Genomic DNA, 21,469 nt, shown 5'->3' on the forward strand with positions numbered 1-21,469 from the left:
AAATTTAAATTATAAATGCCAATTGTGTGTTGAGCTCTGGTCTCTAATAGTTCCCGGGTTAGCCCAGAATCGTTTTAGTTTGTCATGGGTCCGGGGCAGGATTGGACTGATGTAAAGAGATCCAAAAAGCGCCATCCAGATGCATGTGCAAATGGACCCGGATAAATCCTACTTACAAATATGGGCTGTGGTCCAACTACAGGTGCTTCTTTTTTTCCGGGTAATTGGATCGAACCCCAGCTGGGTGTGTTTGCAAAGACAAAAGGGCAAGCAGAGAAGTTTAGGTGGTGGTTGATTTCATATTTATGAGATTCACATTATTTTATATTCAATTAAAATTCGTTTGAGCTCGATTGTATTATTAATCAAACGAATTTCAATTGGATCATATATGAATCGAGCTCAGTAATTTTATATTTTTAAATATATTTTATTATTTTTGCACTAATTGAATCGAGCTCAAAAGGTTGTCGAACAAAAAGATTGTTCAAATTTAGTTTGTCAAATTCAACAGATCGAATTCAGATGGGCTTTTATCCATCGATTTCAGTCGAGTAGTTTGATTTATTTCTCAACCCTAGGGTCAAATTTCTGCATTAATTATTACTAAATTTGAACATTGCTCGTCCATTGACAGATCTACTCCATTCAACATTTCTAATGAATAGTAGACAATAACATTACAATCACTGTCCTAAGAAAAGCCTTGGATGTGTGGCCAGCAATAACAATGCGGTGGGGCGCTCTTTCGCTCTCGTGTGTGTACCATATTTGGCGTGAGCGCAACATTTGTGATTTGATGGAGTACATAGAGATATATGCACTGTTGGTGCGCTGATGGTTCGAGATGTGTAGCAGAGAATTCTTAGTATAGAATTACCTACTGCTATTAACATTTGTGCATTTTACCGTTTATGGCGGATTTCGTATTCTGTCAAAGAAACCACTTAAATTAAACAAATTGTATTATACTATTTGTACAGTAAATTGCCAAAATTCATTGTTCTTGGCCACCAAATTATAGCAATAGCATCAAGTTTTTGGCCAAACTCTCCCTTTTTGTCTACATAAAGAAGGTTTGAATGAAAGATGATCTTCAAAGTTTTTACCCTTGCAAAAAGAAACAAAATCCAATTTCAAAGTTGGGAAAGTCGCATTCTTAATCACTTTCGGCCTTGGAAACCATTAATTTAATCTCAAAAGCCTCCAATTTACAACTTTAAACTCGCTTTTTCCATCAATATTTTCTTAGCAGAAAGAACAAATTCTCGCGTAGCGATTTTGTTCCAAGAACAAGTCAAAATATTATTAATCAATTGTAAAGGTTGAAAATAATAATAATAATGACAATAAGTGATTTGTATATAACTCTTAATTAATGCCATGCCCGCATCTCAAATACGCTAATCATTCCACTTACAACCTAAATACACACACAATCAGAGGTGTTGGGATCATACATAATTAGGACACTTTGACGTGTTAACATCTACAACCCTATTTTTTTTATCATCGAGTCAGGTCAGTGTTTAAATATTTATCTACATTATGATCTTTATAAGCAACGTAGGGTCTATAAGACTTTTCAGAGTACATAACAATGATCAAAGTAAAAATAATTTAAATTTTATGTAAAAAATATTTGATCATGTACTAGGCATACATTAACATTGATGTGTTAACAAGGTTAACTAGAATAAATATTTTTTAGGGTGAATTGCAACAATCTTTTATGAAATTTAGTATAATTACGAATACCCCCTCATTGTTTGAAAATTTATAAATATCTCCATGATGTTTGATGAAAGTATGTAATTCTCGGATAGAGTTATGAAATTGTCAACTTTACCTTTACTGTATTTTTTTTTAAAAAAAATAAAAACTTATGAAAAAGATTGAATGGGGCGGATGAAATTTTTTTAAAAATTATGAAAAAAAAATTATCCCTTTAATCTATAAATATTCAGAAAATTTCAAAAAATAAATATCATTATAATTTTTAATTTATAATGACATTTTAGTCAGTTTACCCCGAAAAATCGATAGAAACCTAACGGATTGAACAAATTGTTAAATAACCGTTAAAATTGGGGGTAATAATAATCTTTTTCAGAAAATTTTGTTTTTTAAACTAAATTATGACAGAACATAATTTAATTTTGTTTATATATAAATTAATTCAAGAAATTAATAAATTGTTTGCATCTGATTTTATGACACAAGTAGTGTTGCTTTCAAGGCGTCAGTGAGGAAGTGGAGTTTGACTGAAAATGAAAACGATGCTACTGCTACTTCTACTGCAACCGACCCCCCGTCTTACCTTACTTCCGACCACACCAACTTATTCGGGAGGAGTGTTCGTTCCGTAACATGAAAATTGTAATATAATTATTATATATTTAATCATAATTAATTATATAATAAAAATATCATACTTATTATATAATTTAATTTAATTTGAATAAAAACTTTTGACAATAGACGTATGTAATTAAGATGAAAAGGGTTTAAGCCACGTGGCGATTTCGAAGTGTTAAGTCCAAGAGTGACACGTAATTATTAATGAGTAGGGATGGGAATGGGCAGCCCAATGATTTGGACTGGGGTTTTCTTTTCAACTGTATTTCAAATTACGGCGGCTCTATCTGATAATGCGTTTCCATGTTTCAAATTATTACAACACTCTTTTCCTATATATTTCAGAAAAATTTCTACTTTCCAGTCAACCTTCTCAAAACAACACCACCCAAACTAAAATAATAAAAATTAAATATTTAACATATAATAATAATTATTATTATAAAAAAAAGTGGATAGTACTAGTAATTAAATATTATTTGAATAATTAATTCATTTGATTGACCCTACTGCATATAATCTTTCTGCCTCCATATCCATGCAAAAAGATGCTTTCAGACTATAGCCATCGGAATATATATATATATATATATATATAGAGAGAGAGAGAGAGAGAGGTGAGATAATTATTCATTTAATTCTTTATTTTTATAGAAATTATTAATTACACCATGTAGTATACATGTATATAAATAGTCGACAGAGACTCACGTACATAAGACTACAACCTAATATCGACATTATCCATATGATTTGGATTACGATGATTGCATGACGTTAGCCTTGTAATATAATCCTAAATACGTCACTAATTATAATTAATGATAATAGCTTTATATAATTAATTAAAAAGTAAGGGAAGTTATTCCGTGGACGTACTAAGTTAAGAATATTCTGCATAACAAAATATCTCTTTATTGTGATATGTATCTATCTTAATTTGGAGAAATTCTTACAACATTTTAATTAAATTAGAATATTTGTAATCAATTAATTACATAATATATTGAAAGTGACAATCTTGAAATAAATATTGTTAGTGTCCATTAATTTGAGGATTATAATTATATTCTCCAATCCTTATCTGATTAGTTTTAATCTACAATCTTATAAAAACTTGGGCAACCAATTTCAAGTCATTTATATATACGATCAATTCATTGTGTGGGTCGTACTGTATCCAGCCACATCATCAATGGTCGATGTGGATCACCCAAAATTGATTACACTATTGTCAGCACGATACTTCATCAATTAGTTACTTGCAAGTATATGATACTTTTAAAATTAGGTTGACGTCTCGTGGACTATTTTGATATTATAGGGTTCAAATTTCGTTATATGTATGGATGTTTGTATCATTTTATGTAAATTTATTATTATCTATTATTTAATAATTTTAAAGACATATAATTGGACGGTGGGAGTGTTTGGAATTAGGGGGAGGAGGATGGTATGGAGTCTAAATTAAGGAAGTTGGTCAAATCTCAACTGAAAGTGAAGGGGAAATAAAGGAAATATTGATGTTAGTATGAATATCAAGTACTTTGAACCTAATCATCTTCAACATTCAAAAAATGACATCTAAGCAGCCCTTGGAGCAACCTGTTTTTAGGAGCTCATGGAATATTAGGTGCCTTATATTCAAATATTTAATTTATATTACTTTTCTATTAGAAAAAATATAATTTTTAATTATTATAGTTAAAAATAAATAATCATAATAAATAGTCATTGATTACGGTCAAAATGGCCGATGGCCGTAATTTTTGCGAATGTAATTAAAATTTATAATCTTAAATATATTAATTTTTCACTCACAAATGATTGTTTTTGCCACTACATTAAATTTTTTATTGCGTCAATAATATTTTGAAGTTGGTTTTCTTCTCTTTCTTTTTTTTTTTTTGAATATATGATATATTAGTTTATATTTTTTATTTATAATATATTTTTAAAATATAAAAAATTATTTATTATATGTAGACGTGTAGGTACACCTTGTGATGAGAGTTAGTTTGTAATATTGATAGGTATGAATCACACTACAAAATAATTTAATACTATAATTAGATGCAAATTTAACGTTTTTCTTGACTTAATAATCCATTAATGACTTAATTTGAGGGTATTAATAAGTATTATGTATTGATGTGGAAATGAACTAATTTCTCTGCCACAAGGTTTAATTAAAATCTGAGCAAGCAAGGCTGGGCCCCGCCCCCCACACATCTAAATTATATATGTATAAGTCAACTAACGCAATTAAGATTAGTTAAAATTCCATAATCCACTCTTGATTATATTAATTAAAGGGATAATTACACTTCCCTCCCTCGAGGTTTGATGTAATTATATGTATATCTCCTGTGGTTTGAAAAATTACATCTAGCATCGGTTTGCTTCTATCGAACAAATGAGTCTTTTCCTTAAACAAAATTCACCGAATTTGCTGATGTTAATAAAAAAATTAAACAAAATCTATATTTATCCCATGATTGACTTATTAAGGGTAAAATAATTTTTTTTATATCAAAATACGCTTATACGTCTTCACGCGTTAATGCATATAAGTAGGTATATTTCACCGTTATAAAGGTAGTTTAGTTCGAAAAAAAATTATTTGACCTACAATAAATAAGTAATAAGCCAATCGATGGTAAATATCTATTTTTCATTCAAATTTTCTGTTAATTTCAGCAAATTTAATAAATTTTGACTAATGAATGAATTTATTTATTAAATGGAAGCAAACCTCAAGAATGTTAGATGTAATTTTTTAAACCACATATAGTTTACGTGTAATTATCCCTTAATTAAATGTCGCGTGACGCTTCATCTAGGGAATAAACCCTGTTTTCTTTTTCAATTAATTAGTCACCATCTCTAATAAACAATAACAAGGGTGTTCTTGCGTCCTTTTTCTTTCTTTTTTTTTTTTTTTTGGCTTTTTAGGGTTTCCAAAATAATAGGAAAGAGAGTAGAAGTTAAGGGTGTTCTTTTGGACCGCGTCCCGTGAAACGCACGTGCCCCAAAGGTGTCTATTTTCTGGTCGGAGATTCTGAGTGTTCAGTTGCTGAGGCCCCGCAGTCCAAATCTCACTCACTCACTCTCTCTTCTTCATGTTGACCCTCTTTTTCATATATTTTAATTTAATTAAAGCATTAAATAAAATAAAGTTTTTATCTGTTTCAAATTATTATATTCGGACGCAAAGATTTTAATTAATTATAAACGAAAAGTTTGAATAATTTATAAGTTTTAAAAATTCATCTATCTAACAATATGTCTTTTTAAGACAAAAATTGTAAGTGAATCAGACAATATCCATTCACATCGCATACTACGTCATTTAGTATCATATATGAAAATCGAGAACAAATGATGTTACAAGTATCCACATCAATTGTAGACAAGGAGGTCGTACGTCATACTTCAATTCTTCCCTCATAAGAGGCATCTAACAAGCGGAGCAATAGCTATATCTTTTATTATAAAATAATATTTTATTTTGCATATAATAATATATATTATACATTATAAAAAGAATAATATTACTTTTTGTTAATATTAATTATTGTAATAAAATTGTAAAAAAAGAACATTGTCAATTTATACTATTAATTAAAGGAAAGGAGTTAAAACAAACTATTTTATATACATTTAATGTATTGACTAAATAAATCTAATTAAAAAGGAAAAATTACAATACTTTTTTTTCATTTTTAAATTTTTATGTCTCATCTTTAATGTTCTCCAATCATCTATGTAATTTTCTTTTCCTTCTCTCCAACTCTGTCACTAAAACTTTTAAAATCATATTTTTTCATATAATCAATCAAAAATATCTTAATAATAAAAATATTAAGTACCACAGTTAAACAAAAGTGATGGAAAAAATTAAATTTTAACCACAGTTACTCAACATTTGATGTGGTTTTGACCAAAATAGTTATCATAATTTTTAGTTGTAATTAATAAATATTCTTGCATCGCTTGCAAAACAACAACAAATAGCAATTTCACAACCGTTTTTACTTTTGATCATGATAATAATTATAATGAAAAGTTACGTTCCTTCTAAAGATTATGGTAAACACTTTGACCGTAGCTAATAATTATAATTTTACGATGATTAATAACACAAAACTTACAATATATATAGAGGTTCAATTTTTTTTTAGTTATGTAATATTTTTGCAAGTATAGAAAAATAACATGAATATATAAAAAGAAACATGATTATGCAGTATAAGATCTAGATTGGTCAGAAAAGGGGACGATCACGTAAGTTATAAAAAGTTGAGAAACGCGTAGCGCCAAACAAATCCTAAAACGTTTTCCAATTGCCATTTCAGGACTGTCCCCTCCCCACGAATATGTCCAATGGAAAACCAAACCAACTACCCTCATCACCTCACATGCTATAAATAGAGTTTACAACCCCCCCCAAACCCCCCAAGCTCACTTTACTACATTAGATCACAACAGCCACCTTAACTACTACTCCAAATCTCAACCTTAATTCATCACAAACTTCTCTCTTTACGGACATATTCATAGTAAGTACGTACTCACAAGATCGAACGCTATGAAGCTCGCTGTCGGGCCCTGTAATTTACGAGTGATCAATTACATGACGAGCTCCGACAAATGTGTAAGCACATCACAACCACTCAAGTATGGTTCAAAGAAGCGGAGTTTGAAGATGACAAACTCTTGGAATCCCAAGAGTAGTAAAGTTACTTCTAGCCAATCCGTCGCTTTTAAAGTTAATAAAATCCGTGACAAGTGGACGGAATTTCAAGGGATCAAGAATTGGGAGGGCTTGCTCGACCCTCTTGACGACGGCCTACGTGATGAGATCCTACGGTACGGGGAGTTTGTCGAGGCGGCCTACCGATGCTTCGACTTTGACACGTCATCACCGGGATACTCTATGTGTCGCTACCCGAAGGGCTCGATGCTGACTCAATGCGGGCTTGACGAGACTGGCTATAAGGTGACCAAGAACTTGCACGCCACGTGTGGTGTCCAACTGCCTAGTTGGACAGATCAACGGATACCGAGTTGGGTGTCCACTCAATCTAGCTGGATTGGGTATGTGGCAGTGTGCAATGATAGGGATGAGATTGCTAGACTTGGCAGACGGGACGTGGTGATCGCATATCGAGGCACTGCTACATGTATGGAGTGGATTGAGAATCTGCGTGCCACACTGACTAGACTGCCGGAAGACATGGCGCAGGGTAACTGCGAATCGATGGTACAGAGCGGTTTTTTGAGCTTGTACACATCGAGCACGGGCACACGCCAGAGCCTACAAGACTCTGTAAGAGATGAGATTAGCAAAATCCTAACAAAGTATGCTGATGAGCCCTTAAGCATAACGGTCACGGGCCACAGCCTCGGCGCAGCATTGGCGACGCTAACCGCACACGACATCGCTACGACATTCAAGCACGCACCCCTAGTGACGGTTTTGTCATTCGGGGGGCCAAGAATCGGCAACAGGAACTTCCGTAGCCAATTAGAGAAAAGTGGCACCAAAGTGCTGAGAATTGTGAACTCCGACGATCCAATAACTAAGGTGCCCGGATTCGTCCTGGACGAGGAAACGACCCGAGTGTCGTCGGTGAATAGAGACAAATTGTCGAATTGGTTGCAAAAGCGTGTGGAGGAGACGCAATGGGTGTATGCGGAGATAGGGAAAGAGCTGAGGCTGAGCAGCAGAGAGTGCCCGAATTTAAGCGACGGAAGCGTAGCCAATTGCCACGATTTGAAGACGTATTTACACTTGGTGGACAGTTTTGTGAGCTCAAATTGCCCGCTAAGAGCCACAGCAAAGAGGGTTTTGAATAGAGGTAATTATAAGCAGGAGGTTCTTTCATGCCACTAATTGATTAATTGTAGATATGGTGGTGATGGGGAGGGCACATTGATTTTTATTCATGTCGGAAGCCCACTTCGCAATTGAAGCTGAGGCTATACATTGTTTTTGTATAGATTCTTGAGAGCCATTTTTTGGGCAGCATAGATATGTGTACTGACAATGTACAGTTTTTTGAGTTATTAGGTGGTTGAATGTGTGCATGAAATGTTGGGAAATAATTATCAATTTTCAATGATTATTGCCTGGACATTTGCAAGAGGACACTAGAAGAAAAATTTGTTATTGGCTATAATTTTACTTGTTACAAACTAAAATCATGCTAAATAATTATTATTAATAAAAATTGATGCAAAAATTTAGGTTATGCATTATGAGAATTATTTTTGCCACACCCACAAAAACTACTATCGATAATCGTTGCATGACGATGGTCAATAACTATTTACTATGACTTTTTATTTTTAATCATGATTAAATATTGATTTTTTTTCTAGTGTAAAAACAACAGCTTTTTATGTACCCTACTCTCTCTTGGTTAAAAATTTAAACAGACATTATGACCTTAGGTGTCTTGCTCTTCACTCCCACAATCAGTTAATATGTGTACACAACCTCTTTAAATCTTGTTGAAATGTGTCTAAATGCACTCCTATATTGTTCTTTTAGTAGAATATTTAAGTGCAGGTTGTGGTTTGTGGTTATGATGTTTGAGAGTATCGCATGCACATTAAAAAAATTTAGTTTTCTGATCACAATTATAAAGTAATTTTAGGGCAACAATTTTCTAGAGTTTAATGATTATGCCTCGATCATTATTATGAATATACACAAATTTATGTGAGTGAAATATATGGGTCTTTTATTGGGATTCAGACCAAGTAATATTGTAGTACTCATAGTCGATCATCCATGTTGCAAGTTGGCATCACTCTAATTGGTTTACGTTTGGAATTAATCACACTCATAATTAGACTAATTATGACGAAGTTTAGATGAAAAACTAGGTACAAATTTTCATCTCTATAATTATGATATATGAATATGACAAATCTGCATGAAAAACATGTAGGCTATTAACTCTTAGGTTTTTTGAGGGTTTACCTGCTTATATAACACACACACACACGCGTACACGGGTGTGCGCGTACGTTTGACGAAAATGAAGCGACATAGTGTCACCAGCACTTTTGAAAATCGTCTCTCTGAAATAATTGATGTACATAATCATATGTATACTATAACGTTAGAAGATGTATAGCCACTCAAATGTAATGAAAGCCATAAAAACTAGCTAGACTAGACTCTGTCTATGCAGCTATTTGAGTTTGCTATCATCATCTCATTTCATGCCCTAATCATATGCAAAATATTTGGGTTTGGTCTATTCTTGCTTACAACCGACCTAGTGTGTTGTAGAAATTAGTGGACTGATACACACTTGCGTGTTCGAAATAGGAACATAAATATGATGTTCTATAGTTTGTTATTGTACACGTTCAAATGATAAGATTTTTTGTCAAGATTAAACAAATAGATACAGCAGTTAAAGAGTAACAACGGGTTTGCATCCAACATGGTGCAATTTAACAGAGATCCCCCCCCCCCCCACCCAAAAAAAAAGAATGGGTTTAAATCTTGAATTATACATGTTATATACCGATTTGTTTCAAAATTGAATAAATGAATCCGAAAAAGCCTAGTCCACATCGAGCTCAATCGCACATGAATCAATTATATAATAAATACAATACACTTATATAATTGATGTTCATTTTAGAAAAAGTGACCGATCACATAACAAACATATACATAACAAGTGGGATACTCTTGCTCTGTGATCGATTTGATTCATCATTCGAGTAAGAATTTGGCTGCTTGCCTAGAGTACAAAGCAATGCTTTTAAAGTCAACATGGTTATAATTTAAGGAAGATTCTTCGTTATTTTAATATTTGATATAATTCTTTAAAGAAAAAAAAAACAATTAGAGAAATATACACTTGAATTCGAACTTTAGACCATTTAGCCTTTAATGGATAGTACAGATATAGAATATCAAATAACGGAGTAGATGTAGAAATTAGAAGGTTCAGCAGCTATTTCTTCACACAATACCGGAGGAAATCCGTCCGTCTTACATAGCATACATATTTAGATCAACAAATGACAAACACAGTCATTTTCGACCAGATCCACAGCATCAGAAGTCGTTGGTGCTGATACTTTTTACCTAATGGTGGCACGGCCCCTTCCTTTGGGTATTTACAATATCAACGTACGTTTACCAAAGAATAGGAGGATGTCTCAACATATACATGTACAACGCTTTTGTCAGATTCTTTGGTTCCTGAAGAGCTCCAAGTCCTTCAATTTCCCCTGGAGCTGCGTGTGCTCATTATGCAGCTTCTCCAGCATAGTCTCGACAAAATACATCTCCTCCTTGAGATACTTAATTTGCTTATTCAGGGAGGCAAGTGCTTCCCCCCGATTTTCAGTCAATCCACGCACACTGCTCATGCAGTCTGCCTGAGGGATCACGTGGATTCGCTGGGGTCTACTTAATAAGACGAGGATGCTTATCTACAGCCATGCAAGAACATTAGATCAATGCAGTTGCATAAGTTCTATTTAGTGAGATATATAACACATCCTATTAAGCATAAAGCATCACGTTCAACAAGACTTCCGGATGAATAATAAACAAGTCATGAAAAAACTTTCATGCCTTTAAGCACACTGAAAAACAAATTTCATCAGAACAGATACCCAATTAGGGCATGGTTTTAACAAGCCCTCATTCGCCTTGTGGCTATTTTCTTGAATTGCATAATTTACGCTAGACAAGGTGAGAAGCAACAGTGGGAGGATGGAGAATGCAATGTCTGATCTGGGGTGCATATGAAGCAAGAGGAAGGGCAATAGTTCAGTGTAAGATTTTCTTTTCCCCTGGGGCTCGAGACAGTTGAGGTGGCAGTGCTTATATGAAATAAATATTACATAGAGATGTAAAAAACACTTAAAAGACCGGAATCTAGCTCTCATGATGGTGTCCAGTATTTGTATGTTAACTGATTATCATCGTGGATAGAAATTAAAGGAACATTTCAGGTTATAAAATTAGCGTGAATGGATCTTTTGCATTACAGTTGAAAATCTACAAGAAGAGGTAGTCATAGGCTCAGGCAGGTGGTAATCCTTGCAGAAGTAATGGTACCATAGAAGTAAAGTTGTTCAATGCTCTGAGCTGATATAAATCTCATGCCCAGTTTAATAGGAGTTAAGAAGATGGAGAGGGTTAAGGGATTTGGGGAAATTTTGGTTTCAGTTGAGTCTAGGAAATAATGCTGTCTTACATAAAGGACAGAACTTTCAAGCACAAAAGACTAAGTTTCGCTCTTTTTTCAGAAATGACCTTTCCACAATACTCAACAGTCACCTTTGTTATAACCCATACATCACCAAGTCAACCGCCCACCTGCCACCCAACCCGCACTCCAAAAACAAAACCATAAGTTCAAAGATTAGGAATAAAGAATATATAGAACAATAAGGAACAGAAACATGAGAAAGAAATCATAGTACCGTTCAAAGTTGAAACATAATGAACTCAACCGACAGAGATTCAAAGATTGAGAGAATTGCACATAAAACAATTACATTTCTTTATTTCTTCCTTTGAGATAACATATTATAAAAAAGTCACGCGCATGCTATAACATTCCAGCCATGTAAAGAGGCAGTTAGCAAGTTTACCTGCATCAGAAGAAGAATTATAGCAATGGTGATGACCATATATAGGGACGGAGTGTTCTGATGTTTGAAAGACGTCGAAAATTTGGCAAAGGTTTCTTTGAACAGAGATCCAACTGATGCATCGGAGACATTTCCTTGTGGAGGAGCGTGCACCCGCTGGTTCATATCCTTCACCTCCGGAGTAATTTGTGATATTCCCACATCTATTGCCTTGGATTCCACAAATTGCTGATTTCTCGCTAGCTTTTCCCGTTGAACTTGGTCATTTGAAATCATGTTAGATGAATGACCTCCTGCAGACAGTTAAGATGTATCCAATCAACGCCTAGTATACTGAAAAGATTTTTCCCAAACTATCAACTGAAATAATCCATGAAGTTAATGGTTTCTGGAACAAAATAAGCACTACAGTATTAGGTTGCATATGTGTATTTTTGGCACTTCTAAACAAGAGAAATACCTTCTTCCTTCTCCAGGTTCCTCTGCTTTAACACTTCATGTGCCTGAAACATTAATCCTAAAAATCTTTAAATGCAAAAATGAGCAAGCAGAACTTCATGATTCAAGAAAAGACGAGAAAGATACAAGTTCAATCCAAATTGCATAAGCTTCTCGACACTCTTCTAATGTAGACTGCACTATTTTCCCTGCAAAATAAGCACCCAAACCAATTTTTACCAAATGCTTTACAACGAAACCTGAAAATTCAAATGATAAACGCAACTTATTTAAATTGAATCAACCAGTGAAAGCAGTTAAACTGAAGATAGCGGCCAGAGTGATATTCTACTGCCAGACAGTTGATATCTATGATGGTAATTCTTACATCCTACTTTTGGACAGGGATATTGATATGAAATACTGCACAAACTTAAAATGATTCAACTCAAACCATAGACTTGTAAACTCAAAAGACAAAAAGTACTGCAACAGTTATATTCAGCTAAACTTTACATTAGGAAATACAGTCTCAATCCATAGACATATGAAATTTAAATCATCCTTTTGATTTGTGCATAAAGACAAGAACAGTTGCCAGGCAAACCTTTCCACATGGTTTTCTTTGAGAAAGCCACATTGATGTAAACTCTCAATATGCAGCCAGGCCTGGAATCATTGCCATCTTTCTCTACATCCCAGCGTGCCTGTAAAATAAGTACGACCCAAGGAGAAAATTCAGGTAAGACACATGACAATACAAAATTCTTTTAGATTGAGCAAAAAGTTTTAGGAGATGAGATCCCTAGAAAGATATTTTCTCAGCACCAACAGGAACCAAAAAGAACACATGATGCAGAAGGCTCTAGCATGAAAGGAGAAACCACATGGGAGTTCCAGAATTTTCTATGGATGGTAAACCTGGAGAATACTATATGTTAATTGCCATTTTCCCAATTGATAGAGGCTTCAGGACATCTTTTCCCCCACAAACACTTACTCCCTTATAGTAGTTCCGGTCATAGTATTTATTATACTTTTCCTCAAGAGTTAAGAAGACAAATATCGGAAGCTAAAACATTGGAAGAAAATTATAGCAGCATGTCATATGTCATTCCTGCTAAATGAAGAGTGACATGAATAGGTGCAGATAAAGAATTCATTCATCTCATCTTCATGATGGGGAGATCACATCATGGTTCACCATCTCTCCAATTAATAAAAGAAGAACAAGATTGAACCAAAATCAATTATGGACAAGCAGGGGAGAGGGGGGCGTGGAACAGAGAACAAGAATATCTGTTACATGTAAGCCCAAGTATTCTGAAAATATATCACAAAATCCATACCTCCACGGTGAAGTAGTCCCCATATGGTACATCATTGATCTCTTGTGAGGTATCGACAATCAAATGACTGGCTAGACAAAATCAAGCATGTAAGGAAAAAAATAATGTGATTCATTTACCAGGAAATAATATCTGAACCCCAGCAAAAACTTTATATAATGGAAGATCTTACAATAGATGGCACCAAACAATGGAGTTTACCAAGTTCAACAAGGGTTAAGGAACTTGAGAGAATTGTAACCCAGTAATATCAAGTGACACCATCATCAATATGTTAAACAGTCAGATAACAGGTAACAGATAACACCATCATCAATATGTAAAGAAGGTAACAGAATTCCGTTTATCGGATCTCTCCAAACGGATATATGATGGTGACATGCAGTCAATTAGAACATCCTAATATCAGGATGACCAATCATATTTTGTGTGAATTTGACCTTGAGAAGAATTTGAACTATTGTTTTCAAGAAAGAATACATATTATGACCAAGAAATGGTACTAGACAGATGAATCCAGTTAGTTTCCTATAAAATTAGTGCTGTTCTGGTGTTAAGCATTTGCAAATTGCAAGGAGCAAATATGTTCAATTCCTTGCATCCAGATGCACGCAAAACTGTATTATCAAATACAGATACGCTAGAGGTAAGCAAAGTGCCAAGAGTATTGTAGATGAATAGTCTATCATTGAGCAATACAATGCATACAAAAAAGAAGAGAGAATTACCGTGCAGAACCATCTCTCACAAAGTTTTTCTGAGATATGAATACAACAGTTCTTTCAGAACTCACAACAATTGAGAGGAAAGCTATACACAACATCCTAAAAAATTTTAACTATATACAGCAAATTAAGTAAAAATTTCAATCAGCCCACAACCTTGTTGTCTCAATATTTTCCTTCATTTCATTTCACAGATTTCACAATGCCAAAATTTTCGGGGACTTCAAAGTAACATTGCATCCCCTCCAATCATTGCTTAGGTCAAATCATCAAGGCGTCCACGATATTAATCATTGCTTAGGAGGCATACTGAATTGGCTCCATGACATATATGTGATAAGCATAACATGTTTCTCTAAAACAGGGGCAGCAAATTTATGTGAACCTATTACCAAGCCGCAAAGGCTACTAGATCATTTTCCAGGCAAAGTTGCATGCATGTGCAGGTGTTAAATTCGCGTTGAATTTGACATTTGTGGAAAATCAACTCCAAAAATGATAAAGTGCAAGTGTAGTGTTTCCAACAAGTGCCAATGCTTCTGAATATAACATCACAAGCATCATGATATGATGATCAGTGAACATGTTCAAAACAACAGCAAACATCCCAATGTCATCAGCAAATCAGCAATATGACCAGTAGTGCGAGAATGGTGGAAGCAATAATCAACATTAACTAACTATAGGAATTTCTTATGACAATAGAAACTTGCCAATCCCTGTAGACTCGACATTTCTGAACCTCTTGACAGCTCCCAAATCTTGAACCTGACAAGAATAAGAAGTCAGAAACTAGGCTACTGTATATGACCTAAGGGGCAGAAGCATTTCTAAAAATGATACATACCGAAATAGAGTTTAATTGGATGTTGAAATGATACATCACGGGTGTGCCCAAATTTTTCATGACGATGCCATGGAGTACACTTGAACTCTATAAGGACCATAGCAAACCACATCAAGGACAATGGTTAAAAGACTACTAAAAATTTAGTTACAGGACATGAGAAAACAAATAGATATAACAACCAACACAATGGCTTCATCCAGTCACCTTTATCACCACATTTTCTATGAAATGACTCCTGAAAATTCACACCAGCATCAGAGAAGAAAAGATTAAAGAACTCCTCGACCTGTATCTGCATTTGAGGAAGAATCATAATTAGGTGACCCCTGATCATGCACTATCCATCCCAAAATGGAAATCACATGTTACTACCGGAAACTTTGACTCGGCAACTTTGGTGTATCCTTCAGGAACTGCATCACAAAACCCAATTTCAGGACAAAGTGGAAGATCAAAGAAAATTTAACAGAAGTATGGCCAAAATGCTGGTGAAATGGTAAAAGCACAGACTAATTCGCAATTTAAACAAACATATCTAGATATACAAAACCTGAAAGACCAATAAGAAACTAACCTCTGTGGCTCTACTCCACAAAATTACTAAGCCCAGTTGCTTCACAAGCTCGAACAGAAAATTACATAAAACTCATAAAACATGAAAAGAATATCGACGAACCTCCAGGTGCATCATTATCCTCAGGCTTCCAAACTGAAGATTTTTCTGATGATGAACACTCAACAGCGGGAAGAACATCTGCATTCGCTTGTTCCCGAACTTCCATGACCGAAGATGTTGAGATAATTTCAGGTTCAACCTCACCAACATGTTTTGATTCCTCTAACATAGGGCCATTCTTATCACTGCGCACAAAGCAACATTAACCAAAATCAACTGCCAATCCAATCATAAGCAGAAGGTTACCAAGAAAGAAAAACTGTAGGTAGTTCTTACTTTCACAAGCAGCCACTTAAATTATTTCATACCAAAAAGTTTCGGTTCACCACTACCTCGGTTTTAGTAGGAAATAAATTCTACAATAAAATTCTCCGAGTTATCAATATACACTCAGTGGTTTATTTATCTAGAGAATCAGGATCCACCCCCAGTAGTTTCATGCTAAGACTCTCTCCCTCCTCTTGTTATTTAATTCTTCTCTTCTTTTGTCTAAGGTACTTCGTGCTCAGGATCTCTGTTCTATACTTTAGCAATCAACTTTTGTATGTAAGCCTACTTCTTCAAGTCACAAATCAGCCTCATTTTCATCTTTCAATCACTTCCATCAAATCATCAGCTTCTTCAATCCCCTCAATATTTCTTAATAATAGGATCAACTAAGCATCACATCTTCTCATAGCAGCACATGCAGTCTCAGTTTCAGTTCTTCCGTTGTATGTCTATATTGTTACCCATTTACAAGTGAAATGCCTGCTATAATCCAATCAATAATCAACTAATGTCAAGTACACAGTAGGGGAAAACTGACCAGATTTTTCCAGTTGAAATATATATCCAGGCATTGACTCCTAATATAACTAATCCCACTCAAGTCCAACCACATATTGCCGTTAAAAGTTGTTAGACCAAACCATAATGATCAAATATTCAGATCCTGAATAATTGAAAAAAGGATACCTCTTAATGACATCCAAAGCATCCACGTACTGCTTGGAAATACCTGATTCCTCAACTATAGAACTGCCACTCTCCTGACTGCTTGCATCAGACTTTCGCTCCTAAGTTAAGAAATTGCTTCAGAATGATTTATTCAAATTAATCTTTCATCAGATATTGATAAAGCAATTTACTCGCAATCACAAGAAAAACATGCGTCTGCCATTTCTGATACCTCTAATTTTCCAAATTAATAAATTAATCCACAAAATTTTTTTAAAAAAAACTGAAAATAATTAATCCACTGAACATCTAACAAGAAAATACCAGCGAAGTTGGGGAGATTAAGTGAATTTCAAAAACAGTTAATAGAACCCAAAAGAAAAGAAAACAAGTAGAAAAGAAGCCAATGTCACTGTCTGACCAGATCATGGGTTTAAATAATGTATTTTCAATTCATCACTTAGATACCTGCTGCTCTGCAATTTCCTTAGACCCATTGCCATGTTGCAGCCAACCTTCACTAATAAGCTTAAAAGCTTCGTCACGGAATAAAAAAGAGGTGAAGAAGTACTGCAAAAAAAGAAGTATTCTATACCCATCACCAACACTGTTCACATCCTATTGAGACAAATCAGAGTTACAAGCAAAATCCAAGAACACCAAAGATGTACCGAAAGTAGGTCACTACCTTCTTGCCCCCTGCCATTATTTCTATGGCAGTTGGAAAAACAGCTACTGCTTTCGCTCTTCGTACAGATGTGATTTCATGAAATGGAATAATTTTCTACAATTCAAATTGTCAATTAGTGTCGATACATCTATAAACATGTCAAGCAGTACTAGTAACATTTATATCATATTATAGTAAATGGTGAAAACATCCTCAAAATAGTGGGGAATCACAATTTTCAGTAAACCCAGAAATCAATTACCATATAACAAGTTATATATATGTGTCCCCATATAGTCCTTAGTATATGGATTGAAACATGTCAAACCTGTTTTTGTATTATGTCTTATATTATATGACGGAACCAAAGGATTAGTTCAGAAACAGAACATGAACACCACAGTTTCTGTACATACCAGGAAAACATTTTTCTTTCCCATACGTAATTTAACTAGAAGTTTTGGTGAATTTGTCATCAGTTCACTAAAGATACGATATTATTCCACAAACATTTTCAATTATACTGCATGAATCAATTCCAGCCGAACTCCAGCGCTACTCCATCTGAATACAAAGAAAAACTTTCAGAAGGCATGCAAAAATATAAATTCAAGAATTACCTTTGTCTCAAAACCAAATAGGTTGGAATAGAAGCAGATATAGTGGACAAATAGGTACATATGACCCTGCAAGGAAGAAAATAAAATATATTAGCTAAGTCTGAAAAAACAAAAGCCTTCAAACCAATCACCTACGTCTAGGCTTCTGACATTATAAAGAAAACACGTTTGATTCTAATCATAAGTACATAGCATTTCAACTTTATGTGGTGAAGAATTTGTGCATGCGGCAGATCAAAGATTGATGAAAGAGTAAGCTAACTAACCAACTCATAACTAACAAAATACCTGAAGAAGAAAATTCTCTTGCAAGGCACAATTGAAATCTTGGATAAGCACCTACAAAGTTTCAGTGAAGTGAAATAAGCGATATTCAGGATAGGTTGCACATCATAATACTAGATCGAGGTGTTGGAAGATAGCAGCCGAGATTAATTTAAGGGTCCAAATGCCAGGAAATATATAGCTTAAAGATTAAGATGCAAAAGCAACCCATGGTGCAAGCCTGCGGCTTACATCAGTGAAGAAACCCTTCAGCTCCTCCATAACATTCATAAGCAAACGTATAAGTTACTCCAGAAGTATGCTTAGGAAGCATCAATTCAAAGCGACAAAATATATGCAACAGACCAAGTACAAATGGAAAAGGAATGAGTACAATAATTTAATGATAGTTCAATGTAAAACAAAATTCACCAAAATTAATAAAACACATGCTCATCTTATCATTTAATTGACTTTAACCTCCTATAATTGTTTTCTTTCTTCTCTTCCAAATTCCAATGAATGGGTAGTTTCTTGCCTGACACCACCATTTCAAAGTTCAGATTTAAATCAGAAAAGACAAATTCATCACTCTTGCTCTACCCTGAACTTTTCACTCTAAATTACTCTTTTTATTCATCACAGAATCAGGCTTCATCTCCTTAAAAGGAAATTTGTTTAATCAAAAATACCATCACATAGGATAATGATGTGATACCTATAACTCTTGACCACAACTTTTGAATACAATAACACAAGCATACACAACTTTCACACTTCAACTCTCATGTAGGATTTCACGTCAAAATCTAAGTAGATACATAAAATGGTGGAGACTTATTATTTTACTGCAATTATGAACTTAGTGACTACAACAGTGATGTAGAAAAATGATTCGTGGTTAATAACTAAACTACATCAAAGGTATGATATCAGTAGTATCTATAATGTATCAGATACTCCTAGTTGCTTTTGTATTCAATTCCATGTTTTATATTTTCTTTTCTATTCCCATATGCTTCACACCTGTAACCAATAATTATCCTACCCGTCCTCCAGCGATACCCATTATTTAGCAGTCTCCAATGCTAAACGAGGCCATTTTTGGGAGAATACATGCATTACAAGGACAATTGATTCACCAACCAAAAGTTAGCTTCAACCATTAAGTATTAAATAATCTGTCTCCTAATTCCAAGTTACTTTCCACCTGACTGCTATAGCCCCATCAAAAAATGGATTTTTCAAACATTTCCATCAAAAGCATAGATCTCTTCTCCAAACTGGCAAAATTCTGAATAACTTGCACAAATCTGTTGGCCCTGAATGATTAGCTCAGTGGAACTTGAAAGAGGTGAATAAGTTCAATTTAATGAAACATCAAATGACATGGAGTGAAAGGAGGACCAATTATTATTAAGCAGATTAGAGATTTTCATCAAAAAGACAATGGTGTGCATGTATAAATCATTGTTTCTTGTCCCCAATATATTTAGGCTTGTTTTATTTAGCAACAAAAAGAATCGATGCTTAAGCTTCCACTATCATACTTTCTGGAGAATGTGAAATACTTCAATCAGAAATTTCACGGTGAAGAAAGATATGGTAAATTTTTTACTTACACCCTACATGAGATTACATGACTGTTGCAAATTTTTGTCTTCCACGTTACTCAACTTAAACATCCTAAGCAGACTTCAAAAATTAAAGATTGCAATGAACAAGTCTATAAACTTCAATAATCATCATGATAATAATTTGAACAAATGAATTTACATACTTCATCAGGTGGAAGGCGAAACAGCTGCCGATATTCTTCAACTCTTGAAGGCGATTGAGTCTGTAAGGAAGACATGATCCTTAGCCATCAGCTAATGCACTCAATTTATTACCAGTGAGCACCATTGGTTCTTCAATAATAAAGTCATGGCTTTCCAATGACCGACCAATTATAATTGGTGAGACAATCAGACACATGTGCTACATAAACTATAACAACCCATCAACTTGCTTTCGCTAGTAATTTCTATTCAGTATAAAATAACAATGTCAACATGTTTCAAATGAACTGCAGTTTTTAAGTTAGCATCCGCGAAGAGTTGGTAAAAAACAAACCAGCGAAACATTAATTGATATAGACACTAAGCAAAGGATCAATAAAAGTATTACAAATTCCACTCCAAGGAAATCAAAACCCAGATATTTGAAGGCTCTCCTCCAAACAATCACTGTCAAAAAAAATTAAATCCTAACACCGTAGTTCCCCTTTTTCCTCCGCGAAAAAATTTCCCTTGGCAAAATTCAATAATACCAAAATAATTGAAAATTAAAAGATACCTGAGAATCAAGCTGCGTGGAAGAGCTGGGAGCCGACGAAGCTAACGACGGATCAAGTGATTCCGGCGAGTCGGCGGAGAAACGTCTTGAAGAATTATGATTATCCATGGATTGTGCAATCGGAGGAGCGGAAGTAGGGGCGGGGTCCACCATCTGCTCCGAGACCACAGCCGCCATGGTATTGCAACTCAATTCGTACGCATATAGGTGTGTATTCAATTGCGTATGTATACTCGCCGTCGGTGTGACGATGACTTCAAGGCCCGTGGGAGGGGGTGGGCAACGGTTAGTAAGAGTGTCGGTTGGTATCGATCGGCTTTTTGTTTTTGGTGGGTTTGGGAATTTGCTGAAGTGAAATCAGTCTTTGTACTTTTTCGAAATTGAAGTCCTCTTTGCGCTTCAAAACAATTCTCATTTTCTTTTATTATTTCTTATTATTATTATTAAAAATAGTTACAACGCCCACATTTAATACAATTACGCTATTTGAGAAATTATATTTAATATATTTTACATTTATTTTTATTTAATAAATAAAATCTTTTATTAATTACAATTCATAATTTTTTGTTATAAATCACTCGCATTAGCGTGTGAA

The 21,469-nt window shown here is 34.4% G+C and overlaps 1 protein-coding gene and 1 pseudogene across 1 annotated transcript; one reads left to right on the forward strand and one right to left on the reverse strand.

The window, feature by feature from the left end:
• The first annotated feature begins 6,831 nt into the window (after positions 1 to 6,831).
• LOC105174091 (phospholipase A(1) DAD1, chloroplastic pseudogene) lies at positions 6,832 to 8,478 on the forward strand (annotated as a pseudogene).
• Positions 8,479 to 10,324: 1,846 nt separating this feature from the next.
• Positions 10,325 to 21,236, reverse strand: VAD1 (GRAM domain family protein). The gene is made up of 18 exons (XM_011090988.3): positions 20,872 to 21,236; positions 20,315 to 20,374; positions 18,559 to 18,609; positions 18,271 to 18,336; positions 17,669 to 17,764; positions 17,449 to 17,550; positions 16,999 to 17,099; positions 16,042 to 16,226; positions 15,738 to 15,778; positions 15,570 to 15,657; positions 15,363 to 15,449; positions 15,229 to 15,283; positions 13,791 to 13,857; positions 13,049 to 13,148; positions 12,589 to 12,650; positions 12,464 to 12,506; positions 12,004 to 12,296; positions 10,325 to 10,830 (listed from the first exon to the last, which is right to left on the reverse strand). The coding sequence occupies exons 1-18, from the start codon at positions 21,046 to 21,048 to the stop codon at positions 10,582 to 10,584; spliced, it is 1,923 nt and encodes a 640-aa protein (XP_011089290.1). The 5' UTR covers positions 21,049 to 21,236; the 3' UTR covers positions 10,325 to 10,581.
• Positions 21,237 to 21,469: the final 233 nt, after the last annotated feature.

The sequence above is a fragment of the Sesamum indicum genome, linkage group LG1 (assembly GCF_026168435.1).
Source record: "Sesamum indicum cultivar Baizhima isolate 11 linkage group LG1, ASM2616843v1, whole genome shotgun sequence".
NCBI lineage: Eukaryota > Viridiplantae > Streptophyta > Magnoliopsida > Lamiales > Pedaliaceae > Sesamum > Sesamum indicum.

Bases quoted from the DNA above. Each gene is read 5' to 3' on its own strand.
- VAD1 (XM_011090988.3), bottom strand. From the start codon at position 21,048: ATGGCGGCTGTGGTCTCGGAGCAGATGGTGGACCCCGCCCCTACTTCC. The intron at 17,551-17,668 runs GTAGTGACCTAC...CTTTTTTTGCAG, and splicing joins TAATGGCAGGGGGCAAGAAG to TACTTCTTCACCTCTTTTTT. The intron at 13,149-13,790 runs GTATGGATTTTG...CTTATTTTACAG, and splicing joins GGGACTACTTCACCGTGGAG to GCACGCTGGGATGTAGAGAA.